The sequence below is a fragment of the Rhinoderma darwinii genome, chromosome 4 (assembly GCF_050947455.1).
Source record: "Rhinoderma darwinii isolate aRhiDar2 chromosome 4, aRhiDar2.hap1, whole genome shotgun sequence".
NCBI classification, from domain to species: domain Eukaryota; kingdom Metazoa; phylum Chordata; class Amphibia; order Anura; family Rhinodermatidae; genus Rhinoderma; species Rhinoderma darwinii.
In genome coordinates, this window is record NC_134690.1 from 81,703,402 (window position 1) to 81,727,047 (window position 23,646).

At 41.9% G+C, this 23,646-nt stretch overlaps 1 protein-coding gene across 3 annotated transcripts in view; it reads right to left on the reverse strand.

The window, feature by feature from the left end:
* SPHKAP (SPHK1 interactor, AKAP domain containing) overlaps positions 1 to 19,286 on the reverse strand; it is a 295,658-nt gene extending 276,372 nt beyond the window's left edge. For all 3 annotated transcript variants that reach the window (XR_012883118.1, XM_075861278.1, XM_075861277.1), the window contains exon 1: positions 19,138 to 19,286. Coding sequence is in view for 2 of the 3 variants with exons in the window: in XM_075861278.1 (XP_075717393.1) it covers positions 19,138 to 19,160 (23 nt within the window). In the remaining variant the exon portion in view is untranslated. The remainder of the gene's footprint in view (positions 1 to 19,137) is intronic.
* Positions 19,287 to 23,646: the final 4,360 nt, after the last annotated feature.

The window sequence follows — 23,646 nt, forward strand, 5'->3', positions numbered from 1 at the left end:
CTATAAAAAGGAAAATAGGCTTGAAAATTAGGCAAATTCTTTGGAGTTAATAGACAATGTTCAGAAGATACAGAGGCGTAATGATCACTATGAGAAATATTACAATAAAAATTGCACTTGAGTAAAAGCTAAGACGCTGTCAGCAATTGACAGATATTTATTGCATTCATATAGTAGAATATGTGGCTTTAAATTTGTTTTGCCATAAGACGTCTCAGTTTTAGGCTTATTTGCATTACAAGAAGAATCTACCATCACAGGGATTTCAGGCGGCATGAATGACATCGTGCAGCCTGTGCTACTAACACGTATTTCAAAGGGTAAATGAGAATTCAGAATTATGATTTAGGTCTAGTGTAAAGAATGAACAGTGCGCAGGCGAGCAGGATGAGAGTCAATGCCACACTACATAATTTACATAATTCATTCTCTGCAGTATATAATGTTAAAGTGAAAAACCTTGTACCACAAACTATTGATAAATCAGCTACGCTTTACATTAAGAGAAAATTAGGATTGATATGGGATAAAATGGCCATAGGATAGACAACATGAATCATTCTCAGACTTTTAACTAACTATTGTTTTCACAAGACTTGCTAATGAGAGAATAAATAGCAGAACAATATATTAAAGTCCAATAAACTGCGCATTGTATATGGAATACTATAATTACTTAATATATTTGCTGGAAGAAGGATCCAGGGAACTTAGAACAGGTCAACACGCACGATGAACACCGTAAAAAATAAGATAAACCAACAGAATCGGTGTTTTTTGGTCACCTCATATCCTGCAAAGAATGGAATAAAAAGTGATCAAAAAGTCTCATGTACCCCAAGATGGTACCAATAGAAACTACAGCTCGCTCTGCAAAAAATAACTCCTCACAATGCTCAATCTACGAAAAAATATAAAAAGTCGTTGTCGTTTTTACCGCACAGTGAAATCTGTAAAAAAGAAACCCCAAAAAACTATTGAGGAATCACAGTTTTTTCCAACTTCAGACCGCAAATAATTTGTTTTAAGTTTCCCAGTACAATATATGGAACTATAAGTGGCACCAAAGGAAACTGCAACTCCACCCGCAAAAAATAAGCCCTCACACTACTCTATTGACGCAAAAATAAAAAAGTTATGGCTCTTGGAATGCGAGGAGTGAAAAACGAAAATGAAAAAAATCAATAAATCGCTTTAAAGGGGTTAAAGTTGTGTATCAAATAGGAAAAATACCAAGGGGGTGAATACTTTCACAAGGCACACAGGCAATATTTACTCCCAAATATTTAAAGTGACTATGAAGGGGTAGAATCTGCATATTAGTTTGAGGCACAGCAAGCATATCATCCAATGGGAGCAAAACAGACATTAACCAATTTAATCTCAAATTCCCAGACCCTTTAAAGTACTCACTACCTTGCTTACAGATATTGAAGCTTTTTTTTTTTAAAAAACAATAAGATATCGTTTGCAAACAAGGACATTTTTTTCTCTGCCCACCTATATCTGAATCTCGGGATGTCCTCACTTTGCCTAATGAGGGCAGCCAGGGGTTCTACTGAAATAGCAAACAGCAGAGGCAACAACATGTACTCCTGCCTCGTGCCCCTTCCCAGAAAAATAGGTTCCCAAATATTGCTGTTCACCTTTACCCTCGCTCTAGGTTCAGCATAGAGGATCTGTTTGAATCTATCTAATAAATTTGGCCCCAAACCCAAACATTTGCAGAGTCTGCCATAGATATTGCTACTCGATAAACACAATGACCCGTTCTCTACTTTCCTTGGTTGCCAAAAACCCTTCTGATATTTATGGACGTGGAAGTAGATAAGATAAAGCCCGTCTGGTCATCTGCGATCACCAATGATACTACCCCAGCTAATTTAGTAGCCAACACTCATGGTAACTATTTATTGCCACAATTAAGCAAGGGGTATATCTGCACTTGCCAACAGTGGACACCATTTTAAAGAACTAGGAGAAAAAGAAGCCATAACACCACCAATGTTTACAGATAAATTACAAATTTTATTGGGACATACAACATAAAATAACATTATTATAAAATTTAAAGGGATCTAAAAAGAAACAGTATGGTTGCTTCAAAACAATTGAATCCAGGGTGTCTTGCATAACAGATTCTTTAGCGGTTATGTAAGCCTCACAACCACCAACAATGCGTGTCCAAATCCTATAGAACGGGCGTGTATGTAGCCTATGTGTGAAAACACAAAAGTAGTCTTAAGGGAGACACAGGGTTAAATTAACACCATGTGCTCCAGAGTAACCAAAGTCAGAAGGCTGTATAGCAAATTACGCCAGAAAAAAAGGATAGACCACGAGAGGGAGGTCAGAGTCAGGCAAACACAGCCGAACAAAAGTTCAAGTGTCTAAAGCGTTCAAAAAACAGAAAGAGTCTGTACATGCATGGTAGATATGTCTGCATGCTTACCCATGGTAATAGATGGTATGATGGCCCCACACTGCAGCCTGATATGATAGCGCCCCGACGCGCGTTTCGCCAATCTAGCTTCCTCAGGGGGTAGTGTGTAAAAGATTAGCATTGTCCCGTTTATATATGACTAGGTGAGTGCTGGTTATTGTGTTCCGGTGTCTTCCTCCATGCCGGTCCCCGGCGCATGCGCGAGAGTCTGACCTGAGCCGCGAGATCCCTGCTGTCCGTCGTCACGTCCGCACTGCGCCTGCGTGCCCCCACGGACGCGTGTCCATGGAGACAGAGCAGGCGCAGCACGAGCGTAGAAGACGACAGAGAGCCGGGCGAGGCTCCCAGACTCACCGTACATGCGCGACCCCGGAATAAGAAGGTATTGAAATAAGTGTACGGGGGTCATTTACTCCCAGGCCTTATTAAAAATGAGAACCTAACAAATATCCAATTTTATCCTGTATTGAAAGAAATGAAAGATAAAGAACAGAGGAAAACCAAGAAAGAACAAAGAGAAAAAATATAAAAGAAAAAAAGAAAAGAAGAAAACTGAAGAAAGAGGAAAAAAAAAAAAAGAAAAGAGAAGAAAACAAAAGAAAAGAAAAAAACACAACACCAAGAGAAGATAAGATAAGTAATAATAACCGTAATGTACACACTACATTTGTTATTGCAGTTGCATATTAATATACATAACAATACAGTGAGTTACTAAAAAAAAAACAAAAAAAAAAAACCCACATTGTAATACATTGAAACTGGTGTAAATAAAGAAGTGCTAACCATAAAAATATAAGTTATATATACTTATTAAAATAAACATTTTTGTGTTTTTTTCTTTTCTTTTGTTTTCTTCTCTTTTCTTTTTTTTTTTTCCTCTTTCTTCGGTTTTCTTCTTTTCTTTTTTTCTTTTATATTTTTTCTCTTTGTTCTTTCTTGGTTTTCCTCTGTTCTTTAGCTTTCATTTCTTTCAGTACAGGATAAAATTGGATATTTGTTAGGTTCTCATTTTTAATAAGGCCTAGGAGTAAATGACCCCCGTACACTTATTTCAATACCTTCTTATTCCGGGGTCGCGCATGTACGGTGAGTCTGGGAGCCTCGCCCGGCTCTCTGTCGTCTTCTACGCTCGTGCTGCGCCTGCTCTGTCTCCATGGACACGCAGTGCGGACGTGACGACGGACAGCGGCGATCTCGTGGCTCAGGTCAGACTCTCGCGCATGCGCCAGGGCCCGGCATAGAGGAAGACACCGGAACACAATAACCAGCACACACCTAGTCATATATAAACGGGACAATGCTAATCCTTTACACACTACCCCCTGAGGAAGCTAGATTGGCGAAACGTGCGTCGGGGCGCTATCATATCAGGCTGCAGTGTGGGGCCATCATACCCTCTATTACCATGGGTAAGCATGCAGACATATCTACCATGCACGTACAGACTCTTTCTGTTTTTTGAACGCTTTAGACACTTGAACTTTTGTTTGGCTGTGTTTGCCTGACTCTGACCTCCCTCTCGTGGTCTATCCTTTTTTTCTGGCGTAATTTGCTATACAGCCTTCTGACTTTGGGTACTCTGGAGCACATGGTGTTAATTTAACCCTGTGTAATGAAGGGGGTAGGGAAACGGACAAGTGAGCCCTAATCTACCCGCCACTCTGTCCCTGCCTACTTGCAACGACCCGCCCTAGGCGACGGGGTACAACTGGGCGGCGGTCCCTACGCTCAGTAAGTGCACGAGACAAACAGACAAGGGTACACAAAGCTAAGGGAAAAGGGGCAGTTGCCCACGGCAACACCGTGAGCAACAAGAGTGGTGAACGAGCCGAGTAAAACCAGGAGGGAACGAGGTACCAAACGCAGAGCAGGAGAGTAGTCAGCAAGCCAGGGTCAGTATGGAGCAGGATCAAATAGTCAGAAGCTGTAGCTGGGCCAGGAAACCACATGAGAAGAATCACAAGCAAAGGAGGAACAGGAAAGGCAGGTATAAATAGACAGAGGGCGGGAGCTAGCTCTGTCTGGCCAGGCTGCGATAGGCTCTCCCACTCCCAAGCCTGCCATCCTGAGTGGTGGAAGATAGAGTCAGTCTTAGAGACATAGACTCAGGTGCAGAATGATTACCTATGGGCGTATACACAGAAGTTGTGCCTGGCAGATCCTTTACAGTACCCCCCCTTTTATGAGGGGCCACCGGACCCTTTCTAAGTGGACCTGGTTTATTGGGGAAACAAAGGTGGAACCTCCTGACCAATACCCCAGCGTGAACATCCCGGGCGGGTACCCAAGTCCTCTCCTCAGGCCCGTATCCACAATCTTGGCCACCTCGAATTCCACCCCCTCAGGGGTAAGAACGGGAACAGGAGGTTTCCTCGAGGGAGCCAAGGACGGGGAGCAGCGTTTAAGGAGGGAGGCATGAAACACGTCGTGTATTCGAAAAGATGGGGGCAACTCCAGTCGGAAGGAGACAGGATTGAGGACTTCAATGACCTTATACGGCCCAATAAACCGGGGAGCAAACTTCTTGGACGGGACCTTAAGGCGCAAGTTCCTAGACGATAACCACACCAGATCCCCAACCATAAACAAGGGGTTAGCAGAACGTCTTCTATCAGCCTGAGTTTTTTGTACGCTCTGGGACGCCTCTAGGTTCTTCTGAACCTGGGCCCAGACTGTGCACAGTTCCCGATGAACGACCTCTACCTCGGGATTGTTGGAACTACCAGGTGAAGCGGAGGAGAGCCGTGGATTAAACCCAAAATTACAGAAAAAGGGGGAGACCCCTGACGAATTACTGACCCGGTTATTAAGGGAAAATTCGGCGAGGGGGATGAATGAGACCCAATCATATTGACAGTCAGAGATAAAACACCTTAAATATTGTTCTAGAGACTGATTAGTCCTCTCCGTTTGGCCATTAGTTTCAGGATGGAAGGCAGAGGAGAAGGACAGATCAATCTCCAACTTTTTACAGAAGGCTCTCCAAAACAATGAAACAAATTGTACCCCTCTGTCCGAAACAATATTGACAGGGACCCCATGGAGACGCAGGATGTGTTTGACGAACAAGGTAGCTAACGTCTTGGCATTGGGTCGTTTCTTGAGGGGCACAAAGTGGCACATCTTACTGAAACAGTCTACTACAACCCACACCACCGACTTGCCTTGAGATGGAGGCAAATCGGTGATAAAAATCCATGGAGATATGGGTCCAAGGTCTCTGGGGAATGGGCAACGAACGTAGTAAGCCCGCTGGTCGGGACCTGGGAGTCTTGGACCTAGCACAAACCTCACAAGCGGCGACGTAGGCCTTAACGTCTTTAGGCAACCCAGGCCACCAATAGTTTCTGGCAATGAGGTGTTTGGTAGCCAGGACGCCTCGATGACCAGATAGTGCGGAGTCATGACTTTCCCTAAGTACCCTTAGCCGGAATTGCAGGGGAACAAACAGCTTGTCCTCAGGAAGGTTCCCGGGAGCTGAACCTTGATCAGCCGCAATCTCAGAGACTAAATCAGAATCAATAGAAGAAATTATTATACCAGGAGGCAAAATACAAGCAGGATCTTCCTCCGAAGGAGGGCTGGCCATGAAGCTACGCGACAGTGCATCGGCCTTAATATTTTTAGACCCAGCCCTATAGGTAACCAAAAAGTTGAATCTGGTAAAAAATAGCGCCCATCGAGCTTGTCTCGGGTTTAGCCTCCGGGCAGATTCTAGGAAAACCAGATTCTTGTGGTCGGTAAGGACCGTTACCTGGTGCCTAGCCCCATCCAGGAAGTGGCGCCACTCTTCAAATGCCCATTTAATGGCTAGAAGTTCGCGGTTGCCAATATCATAGTTACTCTCAGTGGGCGAAAACTTCCTGGAGAAGTAGGCACAGGGGCGGAGATGGGTGAGGGACCTGGTACCCTGGGACAAGACAGCCCCCACTCCCACCTCGGATGCGTCAACTTCCACGATAAATGGCTCCATTTGGTTGGGTTGAACCAGCACCGGGGCCAAGATAAAACACTTCTTAAGGACCTCAAAAGCCTGGACAGCCTCAGGAGGCCAGTGGAGGAGATCAGCACCTTTGCGAGTGAGGTCCGTAAGAGGCTTAGCGATGACCGAGAAGTTAGCAATAAATCTCCTGTAATAATTAGCGAACCCCAAGAAACACTGTAACGCCTTCAGGGAGGCAGGTTGGACCCATTCCGCCACAGCCTGGACCTTGGCGGGGTCCATGCAGAATTCATGAGGAGTGAGGATTTTACCCAAAAATGGTATCTCCTGTACCCCAAACACACATTTTTCGGTTTTAGCAAACAGTTTGTTTTCCCGAAGGACCTGGAGCACCTTCCTGACATGCTCAATGTGGGAGGACCAGTCCTTGGAAAACACCAGTATGTCATCAAGGTACACTACAAGAAATACCCCCAGGTAATCTCTTAAAATCTCATTTATGAAATTCTGGAAGACCGCAGGAGCATTACACAACCAAAGTGCATGACGAGGTATTCGAAGTGACCTTCGGGGGTGTTAAACGCAGTCTTCCACTCATCCCCCTCTTTGATGCGGATAAGGTTATACGCCCCCCGTAGATCAAACTTAGAGAACCATTGGGCCCCCTGAACCTGATTAAAGAGATCAGGAATCAAAGGAAGGGGATACTGGTTCCTTACAGTGACCTTATTCAAGTTACGGTAGTCAATGCATGGCCTAAGACCACCATCCTTCTTCCCTACGAAGAAGAAGCCAGCACCTACCGGAGAAGTAGAGGGGCGAATGTAACCCTTGGCCAGGCATTCCTGGATATACTCTCTCATGGCTTCAAGTTCGGGACAAGAAAGATTAAATATCCTACCCTTAGGGAGCTTATCTCCTGGTACCAATTCGATAGCGCAATCGTATTCTCTATGAGGAGGTAACACTTCGGAGGCCTCCTTAGAGAAAATATCAGCGAAGTCCTGAACAAACTCAGGTAGAGTGTTCACCTCCTCAGGGGGAGAAATAGAATTAACGGAAAAACATGACGTCAAGCATTCATTACCCCATTTGGTAAGCTCCCCAGTATTCCAGTCAAACGTGGGATTATGCAACTGCAACCAGGGAAGGCCTAAAACCAAATCGGACGATAATCCCTGCATCAACAGTACAGAGCACTGCTCCAAATGCATGGAGCCAACAAGGAGTTCAAAAACAGGGGTATGCTGTGTAAAATAACCATTAGCAAGAGGAGTGGAGTCGATACCCACTACCGGGACAGGTTTAGGCAAATCAATCAAAGGCATGGCTAGAGACATAGCAAATTCCACAGACATGATATTAGCAGAAGACCCTGAATCCACGAAGGCACTGCCGGTAGCAGACCTACCACCAAAAGAGACCTGAAAGGGAAGCAAGATTTTATTACCTTTCATATTTACGGGAAATACCTGTGCGCCCATGTGACCTTACCCGATGATCACTTAGGCGCGGAAGTTTTCCGGCTGCTTATTCTTACGCCTAGGACAGGTATTCACTTGATGTTTGTCATCCCCACAATAGAAGCAGAGACCATTCTTGATGCGGAACTCTCTACATTGTCGGGGGGACACGGAGGCCCCGAGTTGCTTGGGTACCTCCGAGTCTTCCGTGGAAGAGCGAAGCAACGGGACCTCGGGAGGCATCATGGGGGAGTCAGAGGGGAAAACACAAAACCATTCAAGTTGTCGTTCCCTGAGACGTCGGTCAAGTCGTACCGCTAAAGCCATAACCTGGTCTAAGGAGTCAGAAAAGGGATAGCTAACTAGCAGGTCTTTCAGGGCGTTCGACAGACCCAACCTAAACTGGCACCTTAAGGCAGGGTCATTCCACCGAGAAGCTACGCACCACTTCCTAAAGTCAGAGCAATACTCCTCCACAGGTCTCTTACCCTGACGTAAGGTCACCAGCTGACTCTCGGCAAAGGCAGTCCTGTCAGTCTCGTCATAAATGAGTACGAGAGCAGAAAAGAAACGGTCAACGGAGGAAAGTTCAGGGGCGTCAGGAGCCAGGGAGATGGCCCATTCTTGAGGCCCTTCATGGAGCCGGGACATAATTATACCCACCCGCTGGCTCTCAGAACCTGAGGAGTGGGGCTTTAAGCGAAAGTAGAGCTTACAACTCTCCCGAAAGGAGAGAAAAGTCCTCCAGTCCCCTGAGAACCGGTCAGGCAACTTGAGGTGGGGTTCAAGAGGTGAGGTGAGGAGTACTACCATGGCAGCGTCAGGCTGGTTGACCCTCTGAGCCAGGGCCTGGACCTGTAGGGAGAGACCCTGCATTTGCTGGGCCAGGGTCTCAAGGGGGTCCATAGTAGTGTCAGGGACCAGGGTAGACTAGGTATATGGGCTTGTGATTATGTAATGAAGGGGGAAGGGAAACGGACAAGTGAGCCCTAATCTACCCACCACTCTGTCCCTGCCTACTTGCAACGACCCGCCCTAGGCGACGGGGTACAACTGGGCGGCGGTCCCTACGCTCAGTAAGTGCACGAGACAAACAGACAAGGGTACACAAAGCTAAGGGAAAAGGGGCAGTTGCCCACGGCAACACCGTGAGCAACAAGAGTGGTGAACGAGCCGAGTCAAACCAGGAGGGAACGAGGTACCAAACGCAGAGCAGGAGAGTAGTCAGCAAGCCAGGGTAAGTATGGAGCAGGATCAAATAGTCAGAAGCTGTAGCTGGGCCAGGAAACCACACGAGAAGAATCACAAGCAAAGGAGGAACAGGAAAGGCAGGTATAAATAGACAGAGGGCGGGAGCTAGCTCCGTCTGGCCATAAAAACGTTTGGATTAATTTGTGTGTTACTTTTTTTTATTTTTACACTTTTTCTTCCCTATGGGGGCTGCCATTTTTTTTTCCATTTCTGTATGTGTCGATTAACGACACATACAGACATGGAATACGGCAGCTCCAGTCCCATAGGGACCGCGAACGGGGCCCGTTCCATCCACTATCATGTACGCCGCTGTGTGGGAACGGCGCATGCGCCACTCCCACACAGTTCAATTTGAAATGCGCGCCGTCCAGCGCCATTTTCCTGTGGACCGGAAGTCGCGGCTTCTGGACTTGTGCACAAGGAGCAGCGGCAGCAGACGGAGCGGATGGACCGGAGGGAGCGGCGGCGACTGGAGCAGGTAAGGGATTTCTATGTATGTTTGTGTTTCAGTGTGTGTTTACTACTGTATGTAAACCTACTACACTGTGTGTTAGCTCAAAAAATGGTGACACACAGTGTAGGAGGTTAGACCGTTCAAACCCCTCGTTTCTCCCGGCACTAGCCAGGATAAAGGAGGGGGGGGATTCTGAGAGCTTACTAGAGCTAGGGATTTTTACCCAATTTTGCAGCATAAAGCAATGTGGTTGCTTTACCACATGCAATGCTGCAATTTTGGGAATGGCTCCATCTAGTGACCAGCAATGGAAAATATTATAAATTAGAATCCAATTGAATCCAATTTATAATATTTTCTGACTCGTGAAAAAAAAATAAAAAATTAGAACAATGTTTAATCACCTACACACTAATTGTTTAACTAAAAAAAAAAAAACATGTTTTGCTGGCAACACATTCCCTTTAAGACTACTTTTGTGTTTTCACACATAGGCTACATACACGCCCGTTCTATAGGATTTTGACACGCATTGTTGGTCGTTGTGAGGCTTACATAACCGCTAAAGAATCTGTTATGCAAGACACCCTGCATTCAATTGTTTTGAAGCAACCATACTGTTTCTTTTTAGATCCCTTTAAATTTTATAATAATGTTATTTTATGTTGTATGTCCCAATAAAATTTGTAATTTATCTTTAAACTTTGGTGGTGTTATGGCTTCATTTTCTCCTAGTTCTTTATGATGCAATGAAGCTTGCCATTATATAAACCTATATTGGAGGTGCTCAGACACTTGTCATTGGCACCTAACTTGTGATTTAACCTGCTGAGTCTTTATATTTAAAGTGGACACCATTTTGTCAAAGTTTAAGGCTTTCTTTTTAAACGTATTACTTTTTTTCTTATTTACCTCTGAGTCTCCAAAATTTCTAAAATCAATTTTAGTCAGAGCCATGTGTAAAAGGTCTTTGCACTGACCATGAGCAGCATCATGTAATGATCGGGATTATATTTAGAACATTCAATAGTTCACAAAATCCAATAACCTGGCACCTTGTGAATCCAGAGCATGACAAATTATGAAAGTTTTATATTATTTCCCATCACAGCCAGTCAAATGACATTTATCATTTCAGCACCATATAATATCATAGCAAAACTTAGATTTTTGGACATAAGAGTACATTTTTGCCATTGCACTTGGAAAATACCAACCACTTTGCTACTTTATGTCACATACTTAACCCTTTAACTACCGGCCTATAGCCTTTTTATGTTGGCCGTTTGGGGCAGTTCTTCTGAAGCGCCACCTTTTCATGTCGGCACTTCAGAAGTACTTTTCCTGCATCGTGCAGGGGGGCTCCAGAAGACCTTAAACAGCTATGTCGACGGAAAAATAAAAAAGTTATAGCTCTTTGAATGCGATGATGGAAAAACGTAACAAATTGCTCGGTCATTAAGATTTAAAATACCTTTGGTATTAAGGGGTTAAAAAAATGTTTCAGTGAAACAGGCAATTTTCTAAATATAAATACAGAATATTTGCCACATAAATCTATCTAGGTACGGTGCCGAAATAAAGAACCGTAGATCACAAGGGAGTGTTAAGCTCACTTTGAAGATTTGTTTGAGGAGGTTTCTGTCCCCTCGGGTCTATTTTCTATAACTAGAGTGAGGTGGTTTTATATCACAGCTGAATACATTGTTTACATACAGTGCCATCAGCCCTACCATAGCATTCCTGGCTGTCTCCGCTCTCGCCCCCTGCAATTTGAGTGCCAGAAATCAGCAGGAGGAATCAATTACTTTAGATTTATTCACCTCATTTCATGCATTTTGCAGAAAATCATGTGGAAGACAAATATCATTTAAAAAAGAGCAGCATCAGAGATCATCCTCCATTAAACATGTCTTACTCACATCATGCTATTGTGTGAGACCTTGTTCCTATAAATGAGACTGCTCTCAGGCAAGCTCAATCCTATTGAAAAACTATTGACTACTGAAAATGAGTGACCATAACATGGGACATTGTGACTTCGACTCCATTGGTTCGCTCACGGGTCACCTTGACAATGACCATCTTCACTGTCAGCCACAAAGTGCAATGTCGGAAAGCCTATTATAATAGCACCGACAATAACACTTTCACACTATGGCAACTTGGGCTTATGTATAAAGATTTTGGCTCCAAAGCAGCCCAATAATTCAAAAAGGTATGCATTTAAATATATTTTTGGGGTTTTACTATAAGATTGTAACCCAAATAAAAAATTGGTATAGCCCACAACAAGTTTTCTATTACAATCACAAATTACATGGTACCATTGTCGTGATAACTGTTATCACATTGGACAAGTCACATGCAGATTAGGTGTGATAGATCAGATCATTTTGTATGATTTAAATATAGCTATTATAGTTACAATTCTAACAGGTTTCTGAACACAGCTTAATTCGATACAATTACAGTACACCTTTGTGAGTCGGTATATTTAAAATAAATATATTGAGGTGTCAACTTCATATAACTTTAATTACATTGTACTATTACTGTGTTGATGCCACTGGTTGTGCACTATTACTGTGTTGGGCCCAAAGGGAGGCACTATTACTGTGTAGAGCACTATTACTGTGTAGAGCCCCCCGGCACTATTATCATCTGGGGCACTATCTATTTGCCAGTATATTTGGTGGGTAACTATAGATATGGGGGCACCTAAGCAACAGTAGGCATAATATTGTGGGAAGCAGCAGTATGGTTCTGTTAAAGGGGCAGCAGGATGGGACATTTGTGTAGAGGATGAGGAATAGGTCTGGAGGATGCTGGAAAAGTAAGGAGCCAAAGATGTCTGGACAGCAAGCTCTGCAAAGATGAGCCGTGGCCAGGAGACGTTGTCATGGCGGAATATGCCAGATAGAGAAAAAAAATTGAAAAAGTGAACGACTCCAATCAGAGAAGATGTCACCGGTGAGAGACTGGATGTAACTGTACTGTAATCACTTATACTGTACGGTCTGCAGAGGACCTTTGAAGAACTAGTATCTACCACTATATGGTGCCTGTATAGTGATACTATTAATCTTTGTATAGAGGTTTTTATTCAATATCAGTATGGTGGTATTATTCAGTTTCTTTGTGGTGATAATGTGTGGTCATGATGTGGAGGTATTATTTGGCCCTTGTATAGTGTTATTACATGGTAACAGTATAACTGTAATATTTAGAGGCTGTGTACAGTACAGAAGACTCTGCTGAGTAGAAAATGCAGCTGCTTTTCTCCCGAAACACCGGCAGCCACATCCTCTTTTCAGCAGAATCTGCTGCATTGTATACAGCCTGTCCTAGCGCTCGGAGAGGACACTTGTTGACTACTTCTACTGTTAGCAAGTGCTCTCTCCCGGCACAGCGGCGCTAGGTCAGGCAGGGCTGTGTACAGTACAGCAGACTTCGCTAAGCAGAGGATAGGACTGCCGGTGTTTGGGGAGAAAGAATAACGGTCTCTTCTCCTGAAGAGGAGACTGGGAAACTTTCTCCCCGATAAGCGGCAGCCACATCCTCTGCTCAACATGCTGTAGTAGGAGCTATAAGAATGGAGAGGAAGTTTAACCCATCCTCCCCTGAGAAGATCCTGCATACGCTCCTGCCAACTGGAATGCATAGTGCTTAATGTAAAATTTGGTGAAGAAGTAAGGATTGATAATGGTCCAGTAGTGGTATTGTAGGATTTAGACCCCTTATTTCCTTTGAAGGGTAATATTAATGCTACAACAAAGACATTTTGGATAATTGTATGTTTCCAACTTTGTGGTAACACTTTGAGGAAGGAACACTACTGTTCCAACATGTCAAAAAATACATGTTATTTGAGTAGCCTGCACAGAGCCCTGACCTCAGCCCAGCTGAACACCCTTTGGGTGAATTGGAACGTCCATTGTGAGCCAGACCTTCTCGTCCAACATCAACGCCTGACCTCACAAATGCCCTGTTGACTAAAGGATTACAAATTTCCCACAGAAATACTCAAATTTTTTGGAAAGCCTTCCCAGAAGAGTGGAGGCCCGTACAGTTGTAAAAGAGGGCCCAACTCCATTTCAATGACAATGGTGTCCAGAAATTTCATATAGGTGTAATGGTCTGGTTTCCACATAGTTTTGACAAGATAGTGTATATCGCAAACCTGTGTGTCCACAGCGCATTGAAACTTAGCTTAACAATAAAATGCTAATCTAAAACAACTGAAAGTGAAATAGAAAGATCAATGTATTTAGTTAAAATTTCAAAGCAATGTGTACAATACATGAAAAGCATATGATCTACAACATGTATAGCACAACTGACATTTGGTTGTATAGAGTTTGGATGCAGGGCCAGGTGCCAGTCTTCTCAGAAGCTACCAATGCTTGAGGTGGCATTAGGTTTTTCAAGCTTGTAGACTAAGATAAGCAATTCAGGAATCAGGCTCAGTGATTGTATTTTTATGGCATCCTTCTCTGTAAAGTACATTTTATCTGAAATACATAATTTCTTGTGAATACCTCAACTATTCTAAAATCTACAATATATATTTATGTAGAGCAATTTTCTCAACATTCCACAGTTGAAACCTATATAAAATGTTGAGTAGGTCTGTAAATTATATGTTAGATTATATTTTCTAGTTACATCTAGAACTTTGGTTTCACCAGAGATCACTGCATTGTGGGAGTTCAAGCAGAGAAATGCTTCTATCAATTTCCAAGAGCAACCAACAGAATTTCATAAGCAGACAAAATAACTCAACAAAGTGAAATTCTATCATTTCGGTATATATTTTGGCATTATAGAATTTATTCAAGCAATTTAATATCTGATAAATCTTTCAAGTCCCATGTTTGTACATCCATGCTCATTAGGGTTGGGGCATGGAAATATCTCATGGGGACCTCAAAGTAATCAAAATGTCTGTAAAAAAATAAAAATAACAAAAATCATATCACATAAGGAAAACATGGAAAGAAATTTTGAGATCACAGTATACTCAAAAGTTAAAACATATTGAGATTGGTCTTGGCCCCTTGACAATAAGGTCATGGGCCCTTTCTGCGTGTGAGGATGGACATATCCCATGGATACCCCAAAGCATTTATAATGGCTATATAATATCTGCATTATGGTCATGATACACTTGACTGGTTAAAATTCATTTGAGGTGCTCTTCTCACTTAGTGTGAGTGCTCTAACTGACCAAGGAGCTTTGGATCCCCTCTGGACTTGGGTCTTCGGCCACTCTCTAAGTCCACTCCTGTTCATAGTGGATTTATTATCAATACATAATAAAATGAAAAGCCTATTTTCTGGAAACCTGGATAACACCTAAGTGAAGGTAACTTCATATGACGAAGATTAATCCCCAGCAAGGAGCAAGGTCAAGACTATCCTCCATATTCAGAGATTCTTTGGTACATCACTTCCAATTTATATAAAGAGACACTTTATAGTTGTTCTTATATCTGTTGTAGAATTATCCTCGCTTTCCTGAAAGCCGCATGGCGTTTCATTTTTTACTCACAGTTCATTACATCAGGGGGGCTTATGTTACAAAATGTTTTGTATTAATAAATGCATGTATATTTCTTCAGTACAGTCAGGCATTTCCTCCCCCACATAATCATCACAGAGGAAGATCTCCTAATCCCCCAATAGAGAAGAACTGAACCATTATGTGATATTGAAATAGATTAAGTTCTGAAAAGCTTATACATGTGACAAAAGCCAAGTGTTAAGTTTATTAATGTAAATGTAACAGTCTATACTTAGAAGAGGTTGACAATAGGAACCTCAGGCTAGCCAAAGAATTGTTAGAAAACCTCCTGATTATACACAGCCCTATTACAACAGACCTTGACCACATGGACCTCCATTTTTTATACAATTCTCAGGAACTGTAAGGTTAAAAACATCATTCATTTTACAAGGCCATCTGTAGAATGCAGATTTGGACTAAAGAATAGGCAAAAGGGGCATTTCCCCCCGGGGCTCGCAAAATTTAAGTGATCATAGACATGAAAGTTAGTAGTATTTAACAAATGCACCTTGTTCATTCCAATGCTTTTAAGGATAAAAAAAAAATTCAAACAATAAAAAATTACCAATTGGATCCTTTTGGGATGTTTTTTTTGCGTTTTTTGTCTGGAGGTTTTGAATGTCTTTAAGAATCCTGAATTATGGCAAATGGTCCCTCCTGAACATCTTGGCCCTTGTGTTTTTTGGGCCATTTAGTCAGTACAATTCTGTTACTGTAATACTGTCATGAAGCATGTCCCAGTAGCAGACTGAAGAAATTAATTTTTTCCTGATACGATTCTGAACACATATCTGTGAATGTATGTGTAAAGTTATGTCTCTTATGTTTTTGGCAGCATTGGCTGCATAGACAATCATGAGAATAAGTAGTCATTTGTAACCCAGAATATCTTTGTCTTTAGTCTTGTAAAATGACAACTTAGTTATGGTGTGACATCATATTTTGGTTTGCTAAACAGTCGCCAACATGTATTCCGGCCATTTCTTAGAAACAAAGGATGTGACCCTTGATCTTCACATTCCTGCGTAGAAAAGGACAGCTGGTGTGTATTCATATGTGGCCAGCATTTTGCGTCCTGGCTACCAGAGAGAGAAAGATGGAGACTAGGCCTGAAGTTTAATCCTGAGCAGCTTGGTATTTTTTGGTATTTTTTGACATAATAGTATGGAAAGGGCTATGAACAGCCAGTGAATTGTGCTCCAATAATGTTGTTTTTTTCTATAATAGTGAGGTTAGTTCATTTAATGGACACTTAGGCCCCATGCACACGTTCGTATTTTTCATCCGTTATTACGGACCCATTCATTTCTATGGGCTACGGACACCTTTCCATATTTTTACGGATGGGCGTCCGTGCCGTAGAAATGATAGAACATGTCCTTTTTCTGTCCATAATTTCGGCGTGGACTCCCCATGGAAGTCTATGGGCACTTCCGTAATTATGGACAGTTACAGATGTGCACCCGTAGCCATCCGTCATTATGAAAGCATTGCTAGGCGACGCCAGGTTTGCAGATGTTGCATATCATTTGTGGTTTTCTTGTTTTTGCGGATCCGTAAATACGGATGCATAACAGATGCACTACGGACCGTATTTACGATGATTTATGGATGACTATAAATTACTACGGATCCGTATTTACAGACAGTATTTACGGATGTATGAAAAATACGGTCGTGTGCATGGGGCTTTACTTTTCAAACAACTTCTGCTGATCTAATAGTATACCTGATATAAAACAAATTTGTTATTTAATTACTGTTAAAATAATTGTTTTATCCATGCAAATTCTGTGTGAAGTTCCTGCCACTAGGTGTTTCCCTCCCTGTAATCTGCTGTGCACCCCCTGTTATTAAGCATTGGTCAACCCTGGTTACAGTACAGAATTGACGGCTGGAGAAGGTGGGGGGGGGTGTCACTTCGCTGCCGGGCTATAACTTTCTATGGAGAGGGGAGGAGGAAGCAGAAGGCGGGAGCGGAGACAGAGTGGGACTCAGCAACATACGCTGCATATAAGTCTAGGGTGCGGGGAGGGGTGAGCAGGCGAGGGAAGTAGGGGTAGAGAGAAACCCACAGACGTGATAGTAGGATTTCTATGTCACACTTGTGCTGGATTCTCAGCTACAGGGGTCTGTACTGCTGTATGATGTCCTCCGTGTTACTACTGCTTTTATATATATATATATATATATATATATATATATATATATATATATATATATATATATATAGAGAGAGAGAGAGAGAGAGAGAAAGAGAGAGAGAAAGAGAGAGAGAGAGAGAGAGAGAGAGACAGGAGAGCAGATCCTCTTATATGTGTGCAGTTACTAGAAGACCTGATAGTGTTAGACTCTGCCCAGTAGCTTTGGGAGAACTGAGAATTACAGAAAGAGCCTGCAGGGGGGAAAACTGCTAAATAATGCTACATACAAGTCATATAAGAAATAGTGTTATCCCTCATGTACACACATATGACAGCTTATTCTGAAAAGACATATGAAAAGTTAGGTACGCTTTAGTGAGAATGGTGTATAGAAGTTCCATGAACGAGAAGAATTCTGTATTCCACAACACATTAATGAAGATTATCTGGGGCAGTAGGAAGAGTTATGGAAATTAATTAAATAGAAGTAGACAGGTGGAAGGAAGTGATTTTACTGCAACACAAAGAAACTGTTCTCAAAGCATAGAATCGGGATGAAAAAGAGTTATTTATATTTTGCCGAGAACTGTTCTCAGCTCCTGGGATAAATGATTCATGGAACATTCATCTATTTCTTTCATCCGTCCTTCAGACGGAGCTACCTTTGGGTATAAAATCACATTTCACGCCACGCAAACGGAACCTAGAGCTCAAGAGACAGATGTACATGGACTAAATATCTGGTGCTGGTGTTTGATATTTGCTTGACTGAGATTAAAACCCTTACAAATTTTATTTTAAGCCCCACACTACAGTTTATGGATTGCTGGTCCAGAAATAGGAAAATGTATAACAGGATTTCAATCCATTTACCTGTTTCTCGAAGTATATGGAATACCTAGCTATGCATGTGTTTGGCACCAGTCTTCTGACTCGACACGCGTGGAGTTAAGGTTTTTATTCTGCACGGATCGAACAGCTTGATAAATGACTTTTCAATTACTTGGCACCAGGAATATTGACAGGTGGAGTCAACTTGCAGAAAAAAGCAGTACTGTAACACCACATTCCACATTAGATTATTACAGAAAAATAAATGAGGAACATATGTGAGATGAAGTCTTTCCTGCATAGCTGGTACCCAAGATATATCCATTTACAGAACACTATTGTGATTACAGAGGAGCCTCCAATCGGAAATACAAAATCCAACAAAACATTCCTTTAATTTGGAATTTGGATGTTCAAGAAACCTCAGACACGATCAGACCCTCATGAAGCTGTCATCAGCGGGATAAATAAATACAGGGTACTCTGAAACCCACATGAAACACTGAATAGGGGATTAAAGCCCTCAGCACAGGAATTCTTACATTTCACTTTGCCATTAAATGTAACACAATTCCTCTAGCTTTGACTACTAGTGCACAGGAATCCAGACGGACACATACAGTATTCAATCCTATCCCTTTAACACATTAGGGATGCAGTAGATTTAACGGAATGCACTTGCCACTTAAAACTGCTGGTAGGACAGAAATATATTGTAGTTCTAAAAAAAATGACAGTATTTGGGCATGTGTACTCCTTACAGGTATTTTTATATCTTAAATGATAGATAATTGGTTTATAATTTAATGAAAAAATAGCAGTTTGACATGCCAACTAAGGTAAAATAATGAAAAAAAATTCTGTTAATCCGATTTTTATAATTATGATATGTAGGATATCGGATATTTCTTTTAAGAGATAAGAAGCAAGTACATTATTTGTTAAATATGTAGCAAGTATGGATAAATGACTGAAGTTTTCCAAGTTAATGCCCAGTTTATGATACAGTGTAGACAGCCCCGAGAGGTCTTACCTGTGGGATGCACAGGAGCACATCTTCAGGAGAGCCGCATGTGGAGCTGTAGAGAGACAGAGCAGCCGGGGATGACTACACAGTATTACAGCACAGGGTACAGAACCACTTCAAGCAATTCTCTCTGCTGGTAGTGAAGCTTTACTGAATCCTCGGATACAGGAGCAAAGCCACTCCTTCCATCTACACACGGATGAGTCACACGATGTGAGAAAGGCAGTTTTCTTTAACCCTTCTGCAGCAGGGTATATAGGAATGCCGAAATGTTCAATGTCACCACAGTAAAGAGAATTCAAATCATGTTCAATGTATTGGGCACAATTTGATGTGAATAGTTACAAGGTGAGCCTGTGATCACAACGCACTAATTCTCAATAAATCATAATGGATTTGACTTAGTATTATTAATAATAATAATAATAATAATAATAATAATAATAATAATATTTATTTATATAGCGCCAACACATTCTGCAGCACTTTACAATTCAGGGGGTACATTGTACAGACAATATCAGACATTACATATTGACAAAACTAATTTACAATTCAAACAAGAAGAGTGAGGACCCTGCTCGCAAGAGCTTACAATCTACAGTATGGGGAAATAATGGAGACACAAAATGTAATAAAAAGTGCTTGTTCAGTACAATAGTCCGGCCATCTTTTATACATATGGGTAGTAAACATCAAGCTGCATGTGCTGATCACCAGCCAGTGTCTGTGTATCACAGACATGAAGTGTATTAGGGTGCAAGGAGTGTGGGAGATACTGCTGAATGAGGGGGTCAAGTTCTCATGACTATTGTAAAAGGGGGCCAGGGAAAGTGGTCAGATTAGGGAATGTTATAGGCCTGTTTAAAAAGATGTGTTTACAGGGCACGTTTAAAACGGCGGATGTTGAGAATTGACCTGATTGTCTGGGATAGTGTAATTCCAGAGAACTGGTGCAGCACGAGAAAAATCTTGGAGATGGGAGGTTCGGATTATGGGAGATTTTATTCTAAGGTCGTTGGCAGAACGTAGAGCATGAGTAGGGTGGTAGACAGAGATAAGGCAGGAGATGTAAGGAGGTGCAGCACTGTGGAGAGCTTCGTGGGTGAGAGTAATAAGTTTGAATTTAATTCTGAAGAATATGGGCAACCAGTACAGTGATTGGCACAGGGTAGAGGCATTGGTGTAGCGGTTGGTCAGAAAAATGAGCCTGGCTGCTGAATGAAGGATAGATTGGCGAGAGAAGAGTTTAGTGAGTGGAAGACGGATTAGTAATGAGTTACAGTAGTCAAGTCGAGAGTGAATCAGAGCAACAATAAGAGTTTTGGCTGTTTCCTCAGTTAGAAAAGGGCGGATTCTGGAGATGTTTTTGAGGTGAAAGTGACAGGAGCGTGAAATTGATTGAATGTGGGGAGTAAAGGAAAGACCTGAGTCAAAAATAACCCCAAGACAGCGGACGTGCTGCTTAGGAGTTATGGTAGTGCCACACATAGAGATGGAGACATCAGGTTTAGGTAGATTAGTAGATGGTGGGAACACAAGGAGCTCAGTTTTAGAAAGATTCTGTTTCAGATAGAGAGAGGACATGATGTTAGAGATAGTGGACAGACCATCATTAGTGTTTTGTATTAGAGCGGGTGTAATGTCATGGGAAGAGGTATATAATTGTGTGTCATCAGCGTAAAGATGGTACTGGAAGCCAAATCTGATCATTGTTTGTCCAATAGGGGCTGTGTAAAGAGAAAAGAGAAGCGGACCTAGGACTGATCCCTGAGGAACCCCGATAGCAAGGGGAAGAGGAGAAGAAGTGGAACCAGCAAATGACACACTGAACGAGCGGTCAGAGAGATAGGAGGAAAACCAAGAGAGAGCCGTGTCTTTAAGGCCAATAGAGTGGAGCATGCTAATTAGGAGTTTGTGGTCTTCAGTGTCAAAGGCTACAGAGAGATCCAGAAGAATCAGTAGAGAGTATTTGCTGTTGGATTTAGCCGCCAAGGCATAGTTTGGGACTTTAGTAAGGGCAGTTTCTGTGGAGTGCAGAGTGCGGAAACCAGATTGTAAGGGGTCAAGAATGGAGTTAGCAGAGAGATAGCGGATAAGGCGAGAGTAGACCAAGCGTTCCAGGAGTTTGGAGATAAAGGGGAGATTAGAGACTGGTCGGTAGTTAAGTCATAGTCATTTTTATTAAGTGAAACATGCAGATTATCCCACACCAAAGTGCTTCTGATTAACTGCTAAACTGCTCAGAATAACAATAAAAGCCATTCACATTTCATTTATATAAAGTGTAACTGCATCTTCAATAGCATATTACAATTTGCACATTGATATAATCTCTTGGAAATTTGAGTAACACTGTTAATGCTTTACTTATCTTAAGCTAACAGAATGTCTTATATTCCATTCTCATTCACAGATATGTTGACAACAGGGCTAATGTTATGTTACGGGACCCCCTGTGTGGAACCCTATTATTCTTAAAATGGCACTTACCAAGTAAATGACTCCAACAGCAAAAATAAAACTAATGGAAAGTAGTCATTATGTATATAGAGCAGTCTTGTTTATGTGCTGATAAATGGTATTCAGAGATGGATCAATTGAAACTTATGATATATAAAATTTCAACTCTTTTTATCTAAATGAAAAATAAATAAATTAGGATAACAGTTTTAAAGGTTATTTAAACCATTCAAATCAATTATTTTATAAAATGATGTGTAATGTGATTTTATGCAACTTTTAAATAGGTTTTTATTAAAAATGTATTTTACTTTTTGAGATACAACTTCTATGTATTCTGTATACATATAATATGTATTTTGCCGTAAAAGCCAAATCCATCAGGTCTGCAGCACTGACGGCTTCGGTGAACGCTGGTCACGCAGTGTAACGTTCGCGGTCATTTACCACGAACTCCTCTCATCCTGCCGACGCCTTTCTCTCCAGAGATGCCAGCTCATGCGGCCGTCCTGTCCCGCACTAGGGTGCTCGCGCGAACTCAGTCCAGCCTTAAAGACCCAGAGCGCACACATGTGTGAGATTGAGCTGATTGCCCCCAGATCACCCTGGACTATAAGAAGGGCCCTGGCCCTTCCTGCATTGCCTGAGCGTTGTTTGCACCTACCCGTGTTAGTTTTTGCAAATGGTCCCTTGAGTGTTTTCCAGTTCCCAGTGTTCCCGTTCCTGCTACAGTGTTCCTGTGCTATACAGAGTTGGAGTCGTCTTGTGTCACGTGCTACACCCACTGTGTTTCACCGTACCTGTTTTCTGCCTGCTGCCTGAGTTCCATTCGAGCCTACACCATCGCTACTGTCTGCATTGCAACAGGTACCTTTATAGGGGTTGACACCAGAGACAGTGACGTTCATGATGGGTAAGAGCTTCCTAGTAATATAGACCTTCCATAACGGGCATTTATTCTCTTTTTCTACTAAGTTATACAGGTAATTTTCTGCCGTTTACATAGGCATCTTCCTGGGTACACTATGTGGTGATGCCACATGGTGCACATAGTGTTACTTATATCTATTATTATATCATTATAGATTTATTTATATGTTCATTAAGCACTAATATTTATATATAGCCCATGAAAGAAGTGCTGAGTAGGCCCTCTTACCTGTCCATGTATTGGTAACAAATATACTACACAAATGTAATGAGCTGTACCTTCATTGTCTTGTAGTTACACAGTGTCATCTATATATTTATATGTAATAGTTACCTTCCTTGTACAATCTGGTTGTCTTTCCGCACTGTGGAAATCATCTCTGCTTTTAATTTTTGATATTTTACATTGTTCTAATAAAATTACATTGTTTTAATTGTACTTTAGTGTGTCAGACTCCATCTTTTAGGTTTATTATTACCTTTATCCGAACTATAGACATTGACCTTGTATCCTGTTTGGCCAGCTGCTATCCCGCTACGGCGGTACGGCCAAGTGGATCCACATACCAAGAGATCATGACGCGCAGGATCCAGCTGTTATCGATCACATCTAAGTTCATGAGCGTAGATGTGATCGTTGATAGCTTTTCGCCAAGATGTCTGTTCTGCAGTCCTGATGGATTCAACTATGCCGGCTAGATACAGCTTCTATGTATACAGGATACATAGAAGGAGTATCTCAAAAAGTAAAAAAAAATGTAATTAAAAGTATATTTAAAATTTAAAAATTGACACAAAATCACATTATACATAGTTTTATATATAAAATACTTCAAAGGTCTGCATAGCCTTTAAGTAAAAAGCAAAGAAGAGACAGCTCTGCCCATAGATACAACCAGTAATGTGTTACTCTCTTATGCAAGCCTGACCTTGCGTAGTTATAGAGAGTTCTAGGTGGCCCAATGATTTAGTATCCTGTTTCTGGTGACCCAGCTGTTCATTACTTATATCTGGTAGTTCAGTGCTTTATGTTATTCCTTGATGCATCAGTTATTTAATAGTCCTGGTGGACTATTCCTGATGGTCCCATGGGTTAATAATATCTTTGGTGGTATAGGGGAT